Below are 19,807 nucleotides of genomic sequence, written 5' to 3' on the forward strand. Positions count from 1 at the left end.
TATTTCAAGGGGGGAGAGAGAGAGAAGGAGGGATATAACACACCCATCCACTGGTTCACCCCCCAGCTGCCCACAGTGCTCGGGGCTGGACTGGACCAGCCAAAACTGCTGGGAGCCGGGCACTGAACCCAGGTTTACCACAAGGGTGGTAGCAGCCCAGCTACGTGAGCCATCCCTTCTGATCCGATGGCCTGCACTAGCAGGAAGCTGGAGTCAGGAGCTGCACCTGGGACCTGGCTATCCTCACGGGCCATGGGTGTCTTAGCCACTAAGCTGAACGCCAGCCTCTGCCTCACTTTTTAAATGAAACATCTGATAAAGTGGTCCGACCAAAGCTGCAATATTTAGAGACAGAAGATTAAAAATTCAAACTGACTGATGAGGAGGCTATTTGCATTATACCCAACTTCCTTCACTTTTGGTCATGAACAAAATCGCCAATCCCAAGATTCAAATTCAAATTTTTCTGTTCTTTCTTTATAGCCTTAAACTCTAGACCTTTCAAGCTCTGTGGTTACACACAGGTTCAAAATTCCATGAATCCCAAAGTCTTTACAGTACCCTTAAAGAATTCCAGCACTGAGTTTACTAGCAGGTTTATATCATATATAATTTACCCAATAAATGATAATTGTTGCTTAGGAGTCACTTGCATTTATTACGAAAATTCCTGAGACTGGTTTTGATAAAAATAAGCACATAAACAAAGTGAAAAGCAGGAGTAGAGAGGATAAATCCAAATGTATCTCATTATTATTTTTAAAAAATTACTAAGTGGGATCCCTCCTACGCAACTGATCGTTTTTATCTAATTTGTTCTTCATTCAAAAAATAAGATCACCCAGTATCATTTTAATGCATCACAATAACAGTCTCCTGGATGCCATTTGGTCAATCACTCTAACCCAGCAGCTTGGATAAGAATCACAACAATGTACTGGTGTCTGAATATTCCAATTATGTTGCTACCTCTGTTATTTTTGCGTGTGACATAATTGAGAACCTATTATGCCCATGACTGTGTTTTTTTTTTTTTCAAGTTAAGAGGATTAGGAAGATTATCCATATTATCAAAACTATGTGCCTTTTTTGGAGTTATGGGTTCTTGAGAAAATATATGCTTTGGCTCAGATATTGGCCTGATGCAGCATTTATGATCAGTAATGTTTTTTCAGACAGCACATGTGCCCAAGTAGATCCTGGGAAAATTTCTGAGTGAGCATTAAACTGAATAAATGTTTTACCACACTCAGGATTCTAATGTTATACATTTGATATCTCCAACATGTCTGATTCACCACTTCCTCTAAGCAGGCAGAATGCCAATTACAGTCACACAAGGTTTCAGAAATAATCATTTTTAATTTTCTGTGATTCTACTTTCTATGACCATAGCTATTAGCTTCTTCCTCAGTGATAATCTGGGGCCCAAGAAAAGCAACAGACAATGAAGATTGGCAGAGAGAACTAATACATGGAAAAAAAAACTAAAAACATTGGATTGGTCTAGATCCAGAAGTGGTCAAGATGGATCTAAGGATCAAAGGAAAAGGCATATCAAAACCAGGTCAATCAATGGACTGATCTGAAATCCAGCAAGAATCAGAAGGCAGATAAATCAAAGAAATGCGAAGCCAGAAAGAAATAATAGCACAGGCAGATTCCTGACTGGGAAGGGAGAGTGAACGCCATTCAGGCAACCGGGAACCAAATAGGAAACATCCAGGAAGATAAACTCTAAATTGAGCCATACACTGTCTCCACCAGGATTACTTTTAAATGTTCCCATGTGTGGGGAGGAGCAAACCTCGCCACAAAGATAAACAGGTGTGTTAGCCAGCAATCAAGAGTAGATACTGGTGTTCCTAAGATCTACTTTAGAGCAGAATTTAACAATTTATTTGTTTAACAATAAATAAGATACTGACAACGTGGCAGTGAAGTAAACATAAATATCCCTGCTACGCTCATGGAGCTGACATTGTACAGAGTTAGGCAAGTTAAGAGTTTAGCTACAGAACATAGCTTTTTAACTTGAAAGGGAGTCCAATCTCTATCCTTACTTAGGCCAAGTTCTATAAACTCCCATCCTAGTGCTTGCTCTAATTAGTTCCTGAACTTGTCCTTTTTAGTTTTCTTTTTCAGTTTTTACCAGTAAATATTTTTCACATATTTTTTTTCCTTAAAATTTGTTTATTTGAAAGGCAGAATGATGGAGAGAGAGAGCTTTCATTCTCAGGTTCACCACCAAAAGACCACAACAGCCAGGTCTGGGCCAGGCTTAAGCCAAGACCCAGGAACTACTCCCCAATCTCCCATGGTATGGCAGTACTTGATGCATCCAGTCTTGGATGGCAGGCACTCAAGCACTCTGGTCAACCTGCACTGCCTTCCCAGGCACATTAGTAGGGAGCTGGGTCAGAAGTGGTGCAGCTGGGATTAGAATCCGAGCTATGAAGCACGCTACCCACACCACAAGCTACGGCTTAACTCCCTGTGCCACAATGCCAGCTTCCACATGTTCCTTTTCTTTATTCCAATTTTCATTTCTGGAGCCATACTGACTTTAAATTCTTATTTTCTTTTTAAACTGTTTCATGATTTCCATGCTCCATTAAGTTAAATTCAGTACTTCTTGTTTCTGGAGAAGACATCAAAGGGAGGTAGGAAAAGTCCGGCCATCCATGGAGACTTTTCTGTAGAAGACCGTATGTCATCAAGAAACTGTCAGACAGGATGGATGTATTAGGGCCCTCAAGGGAGGCATTCAGTATATGGTGGTGAAAAGGCTATGATAACAGAGGAAATTTTCCAGATCCCTGGGAGAGAGCTGAAGTTAGTTTCAGTTGGCAGGAATCAGGAAACGCTTAATGAGGAAGCCTACACAAAACCTTAATTGGCTAGCTAATATTTAATGAATAAGCATTTAATTCGAGGGTAGGGGCTGTGTATGATTCCTTTCCTTTACCGTACTACCTAGAACAGAGCCTGGAAAAGAGCTCTTGTTTAAAAGGTTCCTAAATGTAAGTTGAACTTATCTTGAATGACTGTATTCAACCCTGAAGAACTAGCAGGACTTAAATTAAGGAAGACAGAGATAAACAGAGCAGATCTTTCCAAAGAAACACAGCATGAACAAAAATAAGAGGAAAATATGGGCAAAGAGTAGCTTAATGTGCATGAAGCACTCAAAGATCAAATTCGAAAGTCTAATGATTCTATCTGAATGACACCAGTTGCAGTAGAGTGGTGAAACCTGGAAGCCAGTGTCCCCTGAGAAGGTGGTAAGGGGGTAGAACAATCAGAATGCACTGTTCTTAAAAAAAAAAAAAATCATTTATTAGGGCCGGCACTGCGGTGCAGCAGGTTAAAGCCCCAGTCTGCAGTGCTGGCATCCCGTATGGGTGCTGATTCGAGTCCTGGCTGCTCCACTTCTGATCCAGCTCTCTGCTATGGCCTGAGTGTTAGGGACCCTGCACCCACATGAGAAACCTGGAAGAAGCTCTGGCTTTGAATCAGCCAGTTCTGGCCATTGTGACCATTTGAAGAGTGAACCAGCGGATGGAAGACCTCTCTGCCTTTGCCTCTGCCTCTCTGTAACTCTGCCTTTCAAATAAATAAATAAATCTTTTTAAAAAATCATTCATTTTCTTTTTATTTGAAAGAGAGACATAAAGACAGAAGGAAAGACATTTTTCATCTGCTGGTTCACACCCTAAATGCCCACAACAGCCAAGGTCTGGGCCAGGCAGAAGCCAGGGGCCTGGAACTCAATCCAGGTCTCCCACGGCATGGCAAGTACTTGATGCATCACTTGTTGCTTGCCAGGGTGCACATTAGCAAGAAGCCGGATCAGAAGTGAAGTAGCCAGGACTTCTACCCAAGTGCTTTGCTAGGGGATGTTTGCTGCACCAAACGCCCACCCCAAGTAGATTCTGAACATCTGGCTGAGTGGAGGCTAAGTGAAAAAGGGCAAAGGGGGAGAATTTTTAGGCTGAAGACAGTATTTTTATAGTGAGAGACCTGAGATGAAAGAAGAAAGATGGAAGATACAAGTGGAAAAGGAGATGGGCCAGATAGACAAGGGCCTCCTAGGGCAAATGAAAGGGACAGGAACCAAAACCAAAAGGTAAGATGCTTAGGACTGGATAGACAGGGGCTTCGTAGGACTGTGCTACTTGCTATTTAATTTTGGGCAAGACACTTAATTTTCTCAATTTGCTTTTTCATCTGCAAAATAGAGATAAAACATATCACAAGATTATTACATGTAAAACAAATAACCTCTTGCAGCTGTTACAAAGACAACCATGTAATATATTTCTTGTGCGAGTCTGAATAGCATCCCCACCCCTAAATTCAACAGGTTATTTTGTATTACAGGTGTTCCAAGGGGCGACGTAGGTTGTTGTGACAAACACCTGCCCTTGTCAGTATATTATCTTTAAAGACTCACTACTACACCTTTGTATAGGCTTAAAACTAAGCCTGACGTTGCATTTCTAAAATCCGTCTAGGTGTCCCACTGGTTTGCTTGACTCAACACCCATAGTCCATTGATTTTGCAGAACAAAGTCGAATACAACTACTACCAAAATGGTGCACTTTTTAACACTATGCTTCTGGTGCCCAAACAGGCAAGCATATTTCAGGGTTTTGAGCAAGTGATTTTAAGAATGTCTGTATACTGTCATAAAGTGCAAGCATAACTAGGCAGGCAGGGAATTTTTACTAACTGACTTGTAAAATCAAGACAAATCGTGCACTAATTTCAAAACTCGGGAAGTCCAAGGTTGTATACCAGCTACCTGTGCATAAAGAAGTCAAATACAACAAAATTCCTGGCTGTTCATGACACGTTACATATGCTTTAGATTTAGCAATTTGGCTGTACTTGTACTTCAGACTGTATCTAGTCTCTGTTTTTGGTTTACTTTATAATAATTACAGAAATTTCCATTTATAACAACTCTATGCTATAAAAGGAAGCACTTAAAAGGATCTCGGTACATGTGTGCAAAAGACGAAACTTTGCTTTTGTTTCTTCTGAATTCATTGAGAGACTGCCTAAGAAGTTTTCCACCTATAATTTCTGAGGCTGCGACGTGTTCGCCTGGTATTCTACCACATGTCATTTTTAACAGAACACAGATTTCATGAGTTTGTGGGTTCCCTGAACTTCCTTTTTGAAAATCTTGGACGTTGGCAGATGACTCGCCATTACTTTTTACATTGCACTTTACAAATAAAAAAGTAAATACTTTGCAGATTTATTTCAGAACCTTTGAGACCCCAGGAATCTTTACGGATAGAAACCCACTCAGATGAAGCAGTTTGGAGAGTTAACGTAAACAGGCAGCACTTTGTAGTAGGTTTGGTGAAGATAAAGCATTTCAGCACGCGTTCTGCCACAAAGCCTGAGGTTAGAGCTTCAGAATTCCTTCTGAAAAGGACAAAAGAGAGACTTCCTGTCATTTCCTTGGCTTTCTGCATGTGGGACCAATATGGGCAATGCAAAGTTTAAACAGATGCAAATGGCAGGGGGAGGAGGCGCTGTCAAGCCTTGCTTTACATAGCTCTCCATACCCAGGTTGAATTTAAGTCCGCCTCTCCTTGGAGCTTCCCGAGGCGACTGCGGCTGACGTTGCGGCAGGCTTGAATGGTCTATTTCACCAATATTTGCTTATGGAAATAAAGGGGAGTGACGGGGGGAGGGGGCGGAGGGGAGGAGGGGCTGGAGGCGGCGGGAGCCTCTGACCACAGCACCGCGCACCAGTAACCTTGTCTGATGTGATCATTAACCTTTCTGGAAGAGGCCGCTGGCAGATCTGCGAGGTCCGTCCTCAGAATGTGAGGGGAGCCGCAGATACATCGCACACACTATTCACTGTCTGTTTGTTTTACTCTGAGAGCTATCGCTCCACTTGCGGGGGGGGCAGAAGAACATGAAATTGCAACGGTTCTTTTTCATGTTTCTCATTTTGATGATGAGTCTCCTCCTCATCAACGGACAGAGACCAGGTAGGACTCGGCTAGATTGGTAACGCGTACCTTGTGTTCGTGCGGCTTGCGTCCCTGGGTCTCTGAGTGTGACTGTGTTTACTCTGAAGTCTCTTCGGTGTGCTTGCAGTTAGCAGAATGAGGGTCAATGTGTAGGATTTTGGATGCATGCTATCTATTCTGTTGGGTCTGTTACTTGGAGTTTTTTTTAAAAGCTAGATTTAAAATGGTGATAGTTCCCTGTTTGTTCTAAATATAAAGAACATTATCCTTAAGCTATTGTTGTCCTTTTTTAAAAAAAAAAAGAAAGAAACGCAGATGCTGGCCTATTTATTATAGATGTTAAAAATTGGGTTTTTTGTTAGATAAAATGCAAAATCCAAAGCACTTATTAAAAGCATGTTGCTGACTGGAAGAGGGCAACTGTAGCAGCATTAAGAACATATATGTAAAAAAGAACATATAAAAACCACAATGTGACGAAATGCAAACAAAACTTTAACAGGTCAGTAGCTGCTATTTCTAGTAACATAGTTAGGTTTGCCACTTAAGAACAAGATAGTGCAGTTTTTATCATTGTGCTCATAGAACCAAAAAATATCAAAAATATATGTATTTATGGTTGAGATATGTGATATTAACTTACTTGAGACTTTTCTCAAGGAAAACATCAATTACTTTGTCCTTCACCAACAGGAACTGAGTAGACAAAATTGTGTAATGTGCTTTTCCTTCAAAATCAAATATCTAAGATTTCAAAGCACTGGCAAGTTAAAATTTGAGAAAGTTAGCTTTCTGACTCAGGAAAACCGCAAACCCAAGTGTAAATACAGAGGTGATAATATTTACATTCAAATATGTCAGAGCATTTGCTTGATGATGATACTTCTCTACCGAGACAAGAAAATGGGGCAGAACTGGTTTAAAATTCAGACTCTGCCTTCTAGTGAATTAGAAGTTTGAGCACCGTGAGGGTCTTTGAAATGATGGCCTCTGGTCTGTCTTTTTAACATAAATAAGGGAGGGTTCCAAGTCAGCCACTCAGAGAGTGCAGCTTGATTCCTTTTTATTGGTTGCAGCAATTGCTGTTCTAACCATTTCTACTTTCCCAAAACACAGAACACCATTACAGGTCCTTAGGACATAGCTGTGACTAACTCACTACCTCAAATCACAGGTCCACAAGGATTTAGGAAGAAATCACAGAAAAGGCAGCAGATACTGCTACTAAGACCTTGCTACTGTTAGGAATACACCTGGTGTACATCCATTACATTGATTTTGTGTGTCATCACATTTGAACAAAGAATAAACTACAGTTTGCAAAATATAGTATGGCATTCTCCAGATTACACAATTCTCTGAAAAATGCTCCTCTGCTTTTTTTTCCTTCAGTCCATTTGGCCATGAGAAGGAAGTTCCACAGACACAACTGCCTCCAGAGGAGATGCGTGCCTCTCCATTCCCGGGTGCCCTTCCCCTGAGGTATTTCTGAGGGACACTCATTTCACTGCATTTAATTGCGTACGCAATGAAGGCTCATTGTTCGTGATTTGTAATAGGGGCTTGTGGTGTCGTCAGAGTTTCAGAGGTACACGCAAGGGAAACGGCATAGTGTTTGAGAGTTGGCTTGTCAGTTAAGGAAGAAAATGAGATAGATTAAGAAGATGTAGGAAAATGTTGATAACTGTTGAATCTGATAGTGCAGGGGGCTAGGGACTATTGTGTGTCTTTGAGAGCTGTGAGTACAAAAATCAGACATGAGGAGAATTGAGTTACAGAAGCGTCTTTAAGCATGTATTCTGAAAACAGGCAAGGCACCAGATGTTCTCCGGAACAAGCACATTTTCCATTAAGCCTCCCATGGACTCAAAGCATTTGGACATATTTACTCAACAGCATCATCACGACAGGCTGGCCTCCATACTTCCAAGTTTACCTTTAATATATAAAACCAACTTAACATTAATGGCACGGAAGCTTTCCAGACTCCCAGCTAGGACTGGTCTCAATGCTTGCAATTTTGCTCCTCCCTTTTCTGTTATTACACTCACTAAAAGGCCAATGATTTCACACCATCACCATCACCAGGAACACCGCTTGACTCAATTAACTTTGAAACACTGCTCAAGTTTAAGTCACTTCATACTTTAAAAAAAAAAAAAAAAAAAAAAAAAAAAGCTGATCTGGTGTCCCATTGTGGTGATTTTAAACTCTTTAATTCCTTTAAGATATATCTTCCTAAAGAAAAAAACTATACAAATATCCCTCAGCTGATTCGCACACACAGGGAGTTGCTAAATTAGCTGATTCAGTTGATCTGTAGATGTAGCTGTTAGGGCTCTTTTCATTCAGAGGAAAGAATGGTTGCTGTACTTATTGTTTGATACACGCTTTTCAAACCCAGTCAAAGCCTTGCCATAGGAAATTAAAGAAAAGAAGAACAATTCAGTAATAAGCACGTATCAAGAGGGCTGGGACAAAAAGCCAAATTCTCTATGCCTGTATCTGTAACAAATTATTCCCTGCCATCAAAATATGAAAAATATGTGTGGTGGGGAAATGCAGACAGTTCCAGTAGGGGGGTCTTGAGGAGCCAATTAATAGTGATTGGAACATGCTTTCAAAGGATTTCATATGTCAAAATAAACCTTTGGTGTGTGTTGGTAATGTTTCCAGCAGAGATTTTTCAGTCTTGCGCTTTTCAGAAATCTGTGCTTAGGAAGAATGAAGAAGTCCTGGATGTTCCCAGCACTGCTCCACAAATGACCTAGGAGGAGAGGGGGCAATGTCACAACAGCAAGAGAATTCCTGTGCAAAGATACTTTGCAAAACACAAGCGCAAGTCCTTTAGTTAGCCACAGGTTGCCTTGATTTTGTTGCAAACCACCCACCATAAAAACTGGGAGTGCAAGTAAACAAGATAGAGTTGGGAAATTTATCTCATCAAAGTGAGAGGAAATTCTGACCTATAAACTAAGTTTGTAGACCAAAGAGAAACTTAAATAAAGGTTATGTAAACCTTTTAATAATAACAATCCTTCACAGGAGTCCGCAGATAGCTTTATAGACACGCTCAGGTTACAGCACCTTTTTTCTCTGTGTTTAGGCTAATCCTACATTCCAGCTATAGTTCTTTGAAGAAAAAGTCACCTGTTGGAATCCAGTGATTATTATAAGAACCAGCGTAAGATACACATTCAGATAATTTCCCAAGAGCTTGCTCAGTCAGCACTGTGATCTAAATGCCATCTTCAAATTGGACAGCGTCATTCTCACTGTCTCAAACATTCCCATTTTTTATGTGTCTTGCAACAAGGGCACTTAGACAGCTGGTTAAGGGCACTGTAGACCTAGGTAGTGGACTCTAAGGTAAAACCCATTCATTTCCTACCCCCTCTGTTTTCTGCCTGCTTTAGATAAAATCGCATGTGGTTATTTAATTCAGTTAGGGTCAAGTAAGACTGTAAAAGGATAGGCAAGACAAACAATTGACTTTGGAAGTTTTCCAGATTAACCCTTCTTAGTGGTTTAGACCTTCAGCTCCTTTGATAGGTATGCCCTATTACCTGCACTCTGTCCACTTTTTCTTAAAGGACTCACAATCCCGAGCAAGATTTCCTTGCCTGTTTTGAGTGAATTAAGTGGAAAATCTGTGCTATATGCAAATCATTTTCTTGCCCCCCCCCCTTTTTTTTTGGTCACAGAAATATTTTGGTATTACCTTCAGCCCTAAGTGAACTAGAGCAGAGAAGAGCAAGAAGGGTGCCAGGAAATGAAATCTTACAGGTTAACGTGAGAGCTCTTGAGTGGGAAAGGAGGTAGGGGCTTAAGATTCTAAGGACTTCCCCCTCTCAACAGTAAAATCTCACTGTTACCTGCATTTTTATTTGTGAATAGGCACTCTAGATAACTACATGCCCTACTAATCACAGGGCTTCTAGCTTTTTCATAACAATGGCAGAATGAAGGCATGGAAACCATATATTATATAAAAACTATGTATGGGTTTCAAAATGTTTTATGTGTCCAAATATACTGATCTTTTAATTAAAAATTTCCATGAATTTTTAAAGTACCTTTGTATACATTCATGGTACAAAATTTGTTTTTAACAATATGGAAGAATGTCAGGTCAGAAGTAAAATCCCCCACCTTACCATCTAGAAGTAATGGCTATGAAAAAGTTTTGGTAACAGTGCCTGTTAATACATTCACGTACTCCCTCTCACTCTTGCTTATCATTCAAAATGTGCATCTCACTCTCAACTTTCTGCCTCATTCCTATCCCCTTGCCATCCTGGGTTCTGGCTTCCTTGACCAAGCCTGTGCCCTGCCTCCTGTCTCTCAGAGGCTGTCCTGCTGTCTTGACTGTTCTCACTCTATTCCTCTTGGGCATATCTACTGTCCAGTTTCCTTACTTGAACTCCTCTTCCAGCTCTTAGCAAGAGATGCAGAAAATGGGGATGGTTGAGCCACTGTGATCCCATAGTGCTCTCTAGTGACCAGTCCATGTGCTTCACAAGCAAAATGCCTCAAACAGTAGCTGTTTCCTCTCCTCCCAGCTATTTCCAACTGACTGCTCCCCAGTTCACGCTGGGAAAGGTCTCTAATGACTTCCTTCTGAAAACCGTGAGCATAGTTCCTGCTTGACCTCGGTTATCCCACTGTAGGTCAAATGGTGAAATGGGTTTTCCTTGGCTTCCACAATATCATACTCCCTTGTGACCATTTCTGTCTGGAACACATCCCTAGTCCCCCTTCAGGCCCTCTACAGTGTCCTGTCTTACTTGGAATCAGCTTAGCTGTACTACCACAGGCACCTCACATTCAGTGTTGTGCGTCAGTCGCCACCGTGTGTCATTCCTGTACCACAGCTCTCTGTTGCGATATCGTATACACAATCAGGAAGGAATATCCCTCAACCTACCCAACATACTCCTGTTCCTCTTTTTCTGGGTTTTCTCCACATATTGCCATCTGACATGAATTTACCTTGTTTTATGTTTAATACCTGCCTAATTTGAGAAGAAGAGACTTTCAATTTCCTTGACAAAGGACTTTGCTAACAGCTATACACTCAGTAATTACGGTAAGCACTCAAGAAATATTTGATGACCCAATGAATGAACACCTGAAATGGAATTTTTCAATTACTCTCACTCAAATCTTTTACCTTCTGTGGTCTCAAAGCCTGGAGAATAATTTTAAAGCTACCAGGGACCAGTTGTTTGCTACTTACCAGGCACCGTGCTATGAAATACACCTATCGCCGTCTCATTTGATGTACCTGCTCTTGTTGCTGGCTTCCCCAGCCTGTCATTTCTAGCTTGAGATACTTTTAAAACTGCCACTTGTTTGTCATCTCTATTGCCACTTCCTTAGTGCCTTATTGAGACCCCCACAATGTGACTTCAATACCTTGATTGCTTAATCCAGCCTCCATTCTGCTTCTGGAAAGTCCACTGCTCTCTTATCATCTGATTTTTCTAAACTTTAAATCCAACCACATCACATCTTCATCAAAATTCTTAACTGTCCCCATGGCTTTGAGGATACACTCACAAAATGTGACACAGAATGCAGTCTCTAGTCCTCTCTGTGGCCTCTTTCTCTTCCCATTCACCTGCCCAGAGAGCTAAGAATTAAGTCTGTGTCCAGTGGCCGATGCTGTGGCACAGCGGGTTAAGCCACTGCCTGGGTGCTGACATCCCGGATCAGAGCACTTCTTTGAGTCCTGGCTGCCCATCTCTGATCTAGCTCCTCACTAATGCACCTGGGAGAGCAGTGGAGGATGGCCCAAGTGCTTGGGAAACCAATAGAATTCCTGGCTCCTAGCTTTGGCCTGGCCTAGTTCTGGCTGTTCCACTTATTTGGGGAATGAACTTAGATAAGTCTTTTTTTTTAAAAAAAAAAAGAAAGACTGTGCTCAGACCACCTGGGTTCGAGTTGTGGCCATGTCATTCACCCTCTGGCAATCCTTGCTAAGTCACTTAGCCTAAGTTGCCCTGCACTACAGATCCATAGAATGGAATGAGTTATGGTACTTTTACCCTCTCATAATACATGGCACATATGAGTAATATTTACATATATATAAACACTGATATATATATGTATCTGTATATATATATATATATATACACACACTGATATATATATATCTGTATACACACAAACACACACACACATACAGCCCAACTACAGTTACTCTTACTTTGAAAGCAACAATTCTTGGCCTACTGCTGTTCTTCAAGCTACACTTCTGCCTGCAGTATCATCCTCACTGTCCTTCATTCTTAGAGAAACTTTCTTGATTTTAAAGACCCCTCGTGGCTGGCGCCACGGCTCAATAGGCTAATCCTGCGCCTGCACACCGGGTTCTAGTCCCGGTTGCTCCTCTTCCAGTCCAGCTCTCTGCTGTGGCCCGGGAAGGCAGTGGAGGATGGCCCAGGTCCTTGGGCCCTGCACCTGCATGGGAGACCAGGAGAAGCACCTGGTTCCTGGCTTCGGATCAGTGCGGTGCGCCGGCCGTAGCAGCTATTTGGGGGGTGAACCAATTTAAAAGTCAAGACCTTTCTCTGTCTCTCTCTCACTGTCCACTCTGGCTGTCAAACAAAAAAAAAAAAAAAAACAAAAAAAAAAGACCCCTCACGTGCATTGATTTAAATTTTCTGCACCTAAATAAGCACTTTTAACTCCCCTTGCCACGAGCTGTCTGAAGCCCTCTCCTGTGAGATGCCCACTTTCTGCTCTCAGAGCGCTAATGGCACCCTCTGTCCCAGTCCTCACTCCCTGTGTTAACTGACTCTCCTCCTCCACACCTCCCTCCGCATGCATGCTAGAAATTCCCTGAAGGCAGAGGGGGTTTTATTTATCTTTGTATCTTCAGCCAAAAAAACAAACTAAAAAAAAAAGTGCCTGAACACAGCGGGCTTTCCGTAGCTGTTGCTAAAAGAAATGAAAAGCAACCTTCACTCGTCCTCATAGCGTGGAGGACTTCCTGCCCTCACACCCCACCGACATTTCCAGCGCCCTGGCCAGCACTTGCTGCCAGACCCAACTGGGACTGCAGATCTGTGTTTCCCCTCCCAGGAATTCCTTGCCTCCTCCAGGGTTCAAATTCCACTTTCTCCAGGAGCTTCACCCAGATTCAATTAGCTTAAAATTATCTCTTTATGCTGCCAACAATCACAGCATTTTTATTAGGTTTCTAAAGCCATTTATCGCATTCTACTTTATTTTTTTAGATGTTATCAGTTTTAGGATGTGAGATCCTTGAGTCTAGACAAAATTTGACCCCTAAAGCTTAGGGGCCAGACCTTTGCTTAATGCAAATGGCCTGAGAACTGCCTTAAGTACATGGGATTCTGGTGTGAATTGTAGGATCTGCAGAACACGCTGCTTAAAACCAAATGAAATACAGAAAATTCCTGTTATCTTAGTTATTCACAGTCTAATGTCCAAAGACCATGCTTGGAAAAAATTCAAGATGTCCTTAATTTACTGATGAAATAAAACTTGTAAGTAAAGATCAGGAAACCTTGATGATAAATATATTTATATACACATTTATATGCTGTGTATATAAATAAAATATATAGTGATGTTTATAATAATATAAGCATGTAAGAATTTAAGTGTATCTTAATAGAAAATATGTAAGTGATGGACTAAAGCCAACTTTTAGCATTTTCTTCATCTAAGAAACTGATTTCTCATTACAGTAATGCTTTCTGGAGATATTTACTTAAAGTGTCCTCTGCCTTACTCAAGAATCTAAAATTTCTTTTTAGCATAAATCTTTAGTCCTCAGTTCATTCTCAGTCATGTTTGCTTAACATTTAACCAGAGGCCTGTTAAAAATCAGGTAAACAATATACACATGGCAGTCATGTATTTGAAAATATATTATTCTTAGATAAGAGGAAGAGAAAATTACTGCTTTTCAGGTAAACTGACATCCATATAATCATTCATTATGAACATTTCGCCATTGGATGTATTTTTTTTTTTATTTGACAGGCAGAGTTAGAGAGTGAGAGAGAGAAAGAGAAAGGTCTTCCTTCCATTGGTTCACCCCCCTAATGGTCACCATGGCTGGCGTGCTGCACCGATGGGAGGCCAGGAGCCAGGTGCTTCCTCCTGGTCTCCCATGCGGGTGCAGGGGCCCAAGCAGTTGGGCCATCCTCCACTGCCCTCCCGGGCCACAGCAGAGAGTTGGACTAGAAGAGGAGCAACCAGGACTAGAACCCAGCATCCATATGGGATGCCGGTGCTGCAGGTGAAGAATTAACCAAGTGAGCCACGGTGCCGGCCCCCCATTGGGTGTATTTTTTAAAAATAGAGTTGTATGGTATATAGCATCACAATTCTTTCACTGCTATTCATATTAAAATATATATGAATCTGACGTTAAGATCATGCACAGTTATCACCTGAACACTAAAAATTTTGTTAGTGGAGCTACAATCCCAAGGAGAATTACCAATTTATAATTAAAGCTTTTGATAGTTACCTAGGCTATTTATAAATGTTTATAGATAACAAAATTAATAATGGAAATCACATAGCTTTGTTCTCTTACAATGAGTAGAGAAGGAAAGTCAGCAGAAGACAGAAGTGGTCCCCAGACCGTATCCCCCACTAGGTCTCAGCTTTGCAAGGGGCTTGGTTAGCCACACCCACTGCTTAGACCTCAGTCCTTCCAAGAGACTGGCCATCTTCCACCTCTACTGGTGCTCTCTGGTCTGCCCTCTCTCCGGTCGAGATTCCAGGACCCAGTGTTTCCATCACTATGGCCAATACTGTAGCTCTCTTTGCTCTTATCTTCGTCTCGCTGCTCTGAAAGAACCCTGAGGCCTTCACCCACACGGGGTGTTTCCACTAGAGAACACGCGGTCAGGAAGGAGCTGTGCTTGTGTTCATCACCTCCCCCATGTTCACTCCTAGCACTCCCGTTTCTGTGGTCACCCTGCTGCTCTGCCCTGTATGATAACAACTCCTAACCATGTCTACGCACCTCAAATCTCACACCTTGACCTTCTTCATTTTCAGCAGTCTTCCCTCTTAAATAACAAAAAAAAGAAGTTGTCAGTGCGGGATGTATATGGTGGCATATAGTCCCCAGCTTCCCAGTAAACACTAGACCCCAGGCTCTCTTCCTTCTACCCCCATGCTCTTCTTGGTGCAGTGGAAGGCATGACCCTCTATGCTGTAGTTCCCCTCTTCCTGCTTTCTCAATCTTAATTTGCCACAATCTTTCCTCATTCTCTTCCTTCCTTGAACCGTCATGTCAACATGGAGGTTTAAATACTGATAAGCCTGTATACTAAAACACATCACACACAAAACCTTCAATGAAAGGTTTTTTTTTTTTTAAAGATTTATTTATTTATTTGAAAGTCAGAGTTACACACACAGAGAGAAGGAGAGGCAGAGAGAGAGAGAGAGAGGTCTTCCATCCACTGGTTCACTCTCCAGCTGTCTGCAATGACCAATTGGGGAGTGAATCATCAGATGGAAGACCTCTCTCTCTCTGCCTCTCCTTTCTCTGTGTAACTCTGACTTTGAAATAAATAAATCTTTGAAAAAAAAAAAAGACAGGGAAGGGAGGGGAGAGAGGGAGGGAGAGAAGGGAGAAGAGAGGGAGGGAGGGAAGAAGATGGTCTCAGGTACGGTGTGATCAGAGATTGATAGAATGAGGTAGTTGAAGTCAGGCTACCTACAAGAAGTGTACCTTATTTAATAGATTGGGGAGCTTATACAGCTTTCTTTGGATAGTTCTGAACTGGCTTCAAGGGAAGAGGAGTAAAAATTGATTACTGACCATATCTTTTTTAATAGAATGCTTTTATTTAATAAATATAAATTTCATAGGCACAACTTTTGGATTGTAGCAGTTCTTCCCATCATACCCTCCCATCCCCAAACCGCTCCACCTCCTACTCCCTCTTCCATCCCATTCTTCATTAAGATTCTTTTTTTTTTTTCCTTTATATGTGGGAACTAAAATTTTATTTTTTTTTTTCAATTTTTTTTTTTTTTACCAAATCTTAACTATCTTGGGCTATTGAGTACAGATGCTGTGACTTGGTTTTCTGAACTGGATGCTCATAGCTTGTAAGTCAGTGTCCTTTTTATCAGAAACTGGCCATTCTTCATTTGCATAGTCAGTCTCTCAGCTCTAAATTGATTTTCTCTCGAGTTCTCACATCACCTTAGCTCAACTACTGCTTCCTGTCCAGCAACCTTCGCACATTCACTTTTTACTCTCTTTTAACCCAGAATGACTGGGGCTTGGCTAGGCAGGAGCCAGGAGCCTGGAACTCCATTCTAGTCTCACATGTGGGTGACAGGGGCCCAGACACTTGGGCTGTCTTCTACTAATTTCTCAGGTACATTAGCAGGGAGCTGGACTGGAAATGGAAGCAGCCAGGACTCAAATTGGTGTTCATATGGGATATGGGATGTCAGCATTGAAGGTGGCTGCTTAACCCACTGCACTACAACGCCAGCCCTCAACCTGATGTCTTCATTGTCCTCCCAAGGCTACAGGTCTGGCAAATCAAACATTAGTTCTAAACCATTTCACCCCACAAATATTGGTATTTTTATTGTTGAGTTTTAAGAGTTCTCTATAGGTTCTGAATGCAAGGCCCTTATCAGATAATGATTTGCAATTATTTTCTATCATTCTGTGAATGTCTTTTCATATTCTTCCAACACAGGGCATTATCAACATTTTAAATCATTTTCAAACTGGTAAGCAAAAGACAATCACATTTTTATGTTCAAAATTTAAGCAGTCTGAGTTGGGAGACATGATTCCTAGAAGAGGCATAGCCATGTTTTCACGGCAAAGTTCGTTATGTGTTAGCACATCACCGTGGCTGTCAGGAAAAGGAAGTGTGAAGGACTGGAAGTGTCCAGAAATGAAGCAGGGGCTACCTTCACGTCCTCAGGAGGCCAAAGGAAGCTACCTGGGGAAACACCTCTGCAATTCCTCTCTTCTCTTAAAGGAAAATTAGGCAGTTATATTTTGCCTATAAATTTAAAATTTACTGCTAAATAACTGAACAGTCGAATAGCAACGACTGATTCCTAGGCACTATTTTAAAAAATAATCAAAATTAGTACGTTGGTTGTGATTTTTTTATTATTGTTGGTTTGCTTCTAGTCACTGTCGGCTGGTTAAAAAGAAAACTCAGAAATCAAATTCCAAAATGTTGAGGGATAATTGGGCTTGCTAGACTGGGTCACTGAGCAAATGAAGATAACTGAGAGTCCCTTCACCAGCTTAAAATCAGATTTTTGGGGCCGGAGCTGTGGCATAGTGGGTAAAGCTGCCGCCTACAGTGCTAGCATCCCATATGGGCACTGGTTCTAGTCCCAGCTACTCCGGTTCCTATCCAGCTCTCTGCTATGGCCTGGGAAAGCAGGGCAAGATGGTCCACGTCCTTGGGCCCCTGCACCATGTGGGAGACCTGGAAGAAGCTCCTGGCTCCTGGCTTCAGATCAGCGCAGCTCCAGCTGTTGCAGCCATCTGAGGAGTGAACCGGCAGATGGAAGACCTCTCTCTCTGTCTCTCCTTCTCTCTCTCTGTAACTGACTTTCAAGTAAATAAATAAATCTTTAAAAAATTAGATTTTTGAAGAAACATAGGTGCTATTATAGTGAAGGGTAAGAATATATAAAGTTGCTTTCAGCTGTGAAGAACCCTGGTACATTTTCGTAACTCAGTGACTACTCAGAAACAAAATGAAGTGTGGGTACGCTGGTCTCTGGGTGCTACTTCTATGTATGATGTGTTTGCTTCTCCTTGCCCCCGACTGTAGGTCTCCAGCGCGCCTCACTGGGTCTGCCTGAAGAAGCAGAGGGAAGACAAGACTCCAACCCCGGAAAAGAACCTCACTGTGACAGGGGCGTGGTTGCCTGGAAGTTCCTGAACAAGAAGTTATCATTGAAGAGCACCAGGGACGTTTTATGAGTTTCACAGGACTCTCTTCCTGGCTCCGCTATAGAGGAAAAATAACACAAATTGAAACGTGATTCTAGGCAAAGCACAGTTATTCACCTGCGTAACAAAAATCCTCAACTTTCTCTGCACACTGTTAGCCTTACATGGATTAGAAAGAAAATACACCAGTTAATGTCTTAGAACTCTCTAATGTTAAAACTGCAAGAATTAAAAATTGCTATTTTATGCTCCTATAAAGCTCCAAAAACATTAACATTGTGTATTTCTGGGTGATGTACAAAATACTAAATTTGAAATCAGTTGCATTGACTGGCTTTGCAGAATAGGGAGAAAATAACTTGTTAATTATTTATATAGACAGACTATGAGAGAAGCTATTCATTCGTACCAATTGTCTATGATAAGCTTTAATGTTTATGAAACTATGATTTTTATTTTTTGAGTTATTCCCACTTGACGTTATGAAAGAAAACATACAGGGGACTGGTAGTGGTTGCAATTCATTTTAAAGCAGAAACATTTATTTCTGAATAATATAATTACAAGAAGTTGACGTGTGATTTTTTGGAGTTCTGCTTCATCCCTGGATTATTTTGCATGGATAGTTCCTTAAAATGACCTGCACTGATAACATCTACAATTGGGCCAGCGAGGTCCTGGCAGGGCACCTGTGTCCCTAACAGACTGGTGCTCATCACTGGGATCACTGTGTTTTGTTGCTGTTGAGCCTGTGACAGTGAGACCTGTATATAAAAAGTCAGGAGTTCAGAATGTGACTTCCCCACAAGGAATCTTAGCTTGTCTGAATCTGAATCGTTTTGATAGCCTGATGTTTGCAAGTTACTAAACATTCTCTTAATTTATTAACTTAGTGTCACAAAATTTTCCTTATCCTAAGTTGATTCTAGATAAGAAATTTACAAATTCATACCTTGATTAGAAGTTTTACTTTGTTACCATCACAGATTAGGAGGTGTCATAAACCATTAACCCTTATTTTTCTAAAACAAGAGATTGGAACCAATATGAATATATAAAGAATTTAGAATAGAAAATCTGCCAGCATCATGGAGTTTGTCTCCCTTTCAAAACTTTTAATAACTTTTGGGACAGAAAATGCTAATACGAGGCATTGTAATTAAATTCTCAAACAAAAGATGTTTTAGGATGTCTTACGTCATTATTTAAGTTAGATACTATTAGGAAATTCTAAAATACTTTTTAGATAAATTGTAATTAGTTTTCACAGATGCATTTGAATAGAAAAAATAAGCTTTTATAATCAATTATATTTATGTTTGAAACATATACTCATATATATTTCACATTAAAATTGACAGCATTTTATAAAGTTTAGATACGTCTTGTTCAATATGAGCCTATACTTTTTCAAGTACAAATTCCTCCATTCACAGAAAAACAGTTAAAACCAGTGGCGGTGTGGCACAGTAGGTAAAGCTGCCACCTGCAGTGTTGGCATCTCATATGGGCGCTGAATCTAGCTGCTCCACTTCCGATCCAGCTCTCTGCTGTGGCCTGGGAGAGCAGTGGAAGATGGCCCAAGTGCTTGGGCCCCTACACCCGTGTGGGAGACCCGGAAAAAGCTCCTGGCTTCTGGCTTCAGATTGGCAGAGCTCCAGCCATTGTGGCCAACTGGGGAGTGAACAAGCAGATAGAATAATACCTCTCTCTCTCTGCCTGTGTCTCTCTGTAACTCCACCATTCAAATAAATAAAATCTTTAAAAAACCAGAAAATTGTTTGTTTTTAGACTATTCTTCAAAAAGAATGCCCACATGAAATAAAACTCCTCTTTTATTGGTATCTT

General features: G+C 41.2%; 1 protein-coding gene across 1 annotated transcript; it reads left to right on the forward strand.

Moving 5' to 3' along the window:
- Window positions 1–5,798: 5,798 nt before the first annotated feature.
- APELA (apelin receptor early endogenous ligand) lies at window positions 5,799–19,335 on the forward strand. The gene is made up of 3 exons (XM_062198996.1): window positions 5,799–6,021; window positions 7,396–7,485; window positions 17,838–19,335. The coding sequence occupies exons 1-2, from the start codon at window positions 5,946–5,948 to the stop codon at window positions 7,482–7,484; spliced, it is 165 nt and encodes a 54-aa protein (XP_062054980.1). The 5' UTR covers window positions 5,799–5,945; the 3' UTR covers window position 7,485; window positions 17,838–19,335.
- Window positions 19,336–19,807: the final 472 nt, after the last annotated feature.

Source organism: Lepus europaeus, chromosome 8, assembly GCF_033115175.1.
Source record: "Lepus europaeus isolate LE1 chromosome 8, mLepTim1.pri, whole genome shotgun sequence".
Lineage (NCBI taxonomy): Eukaryota > Metazoa > Chordata > Mammalia > Lagomorpha > Leporidae > Lepus > Lepus europaeus.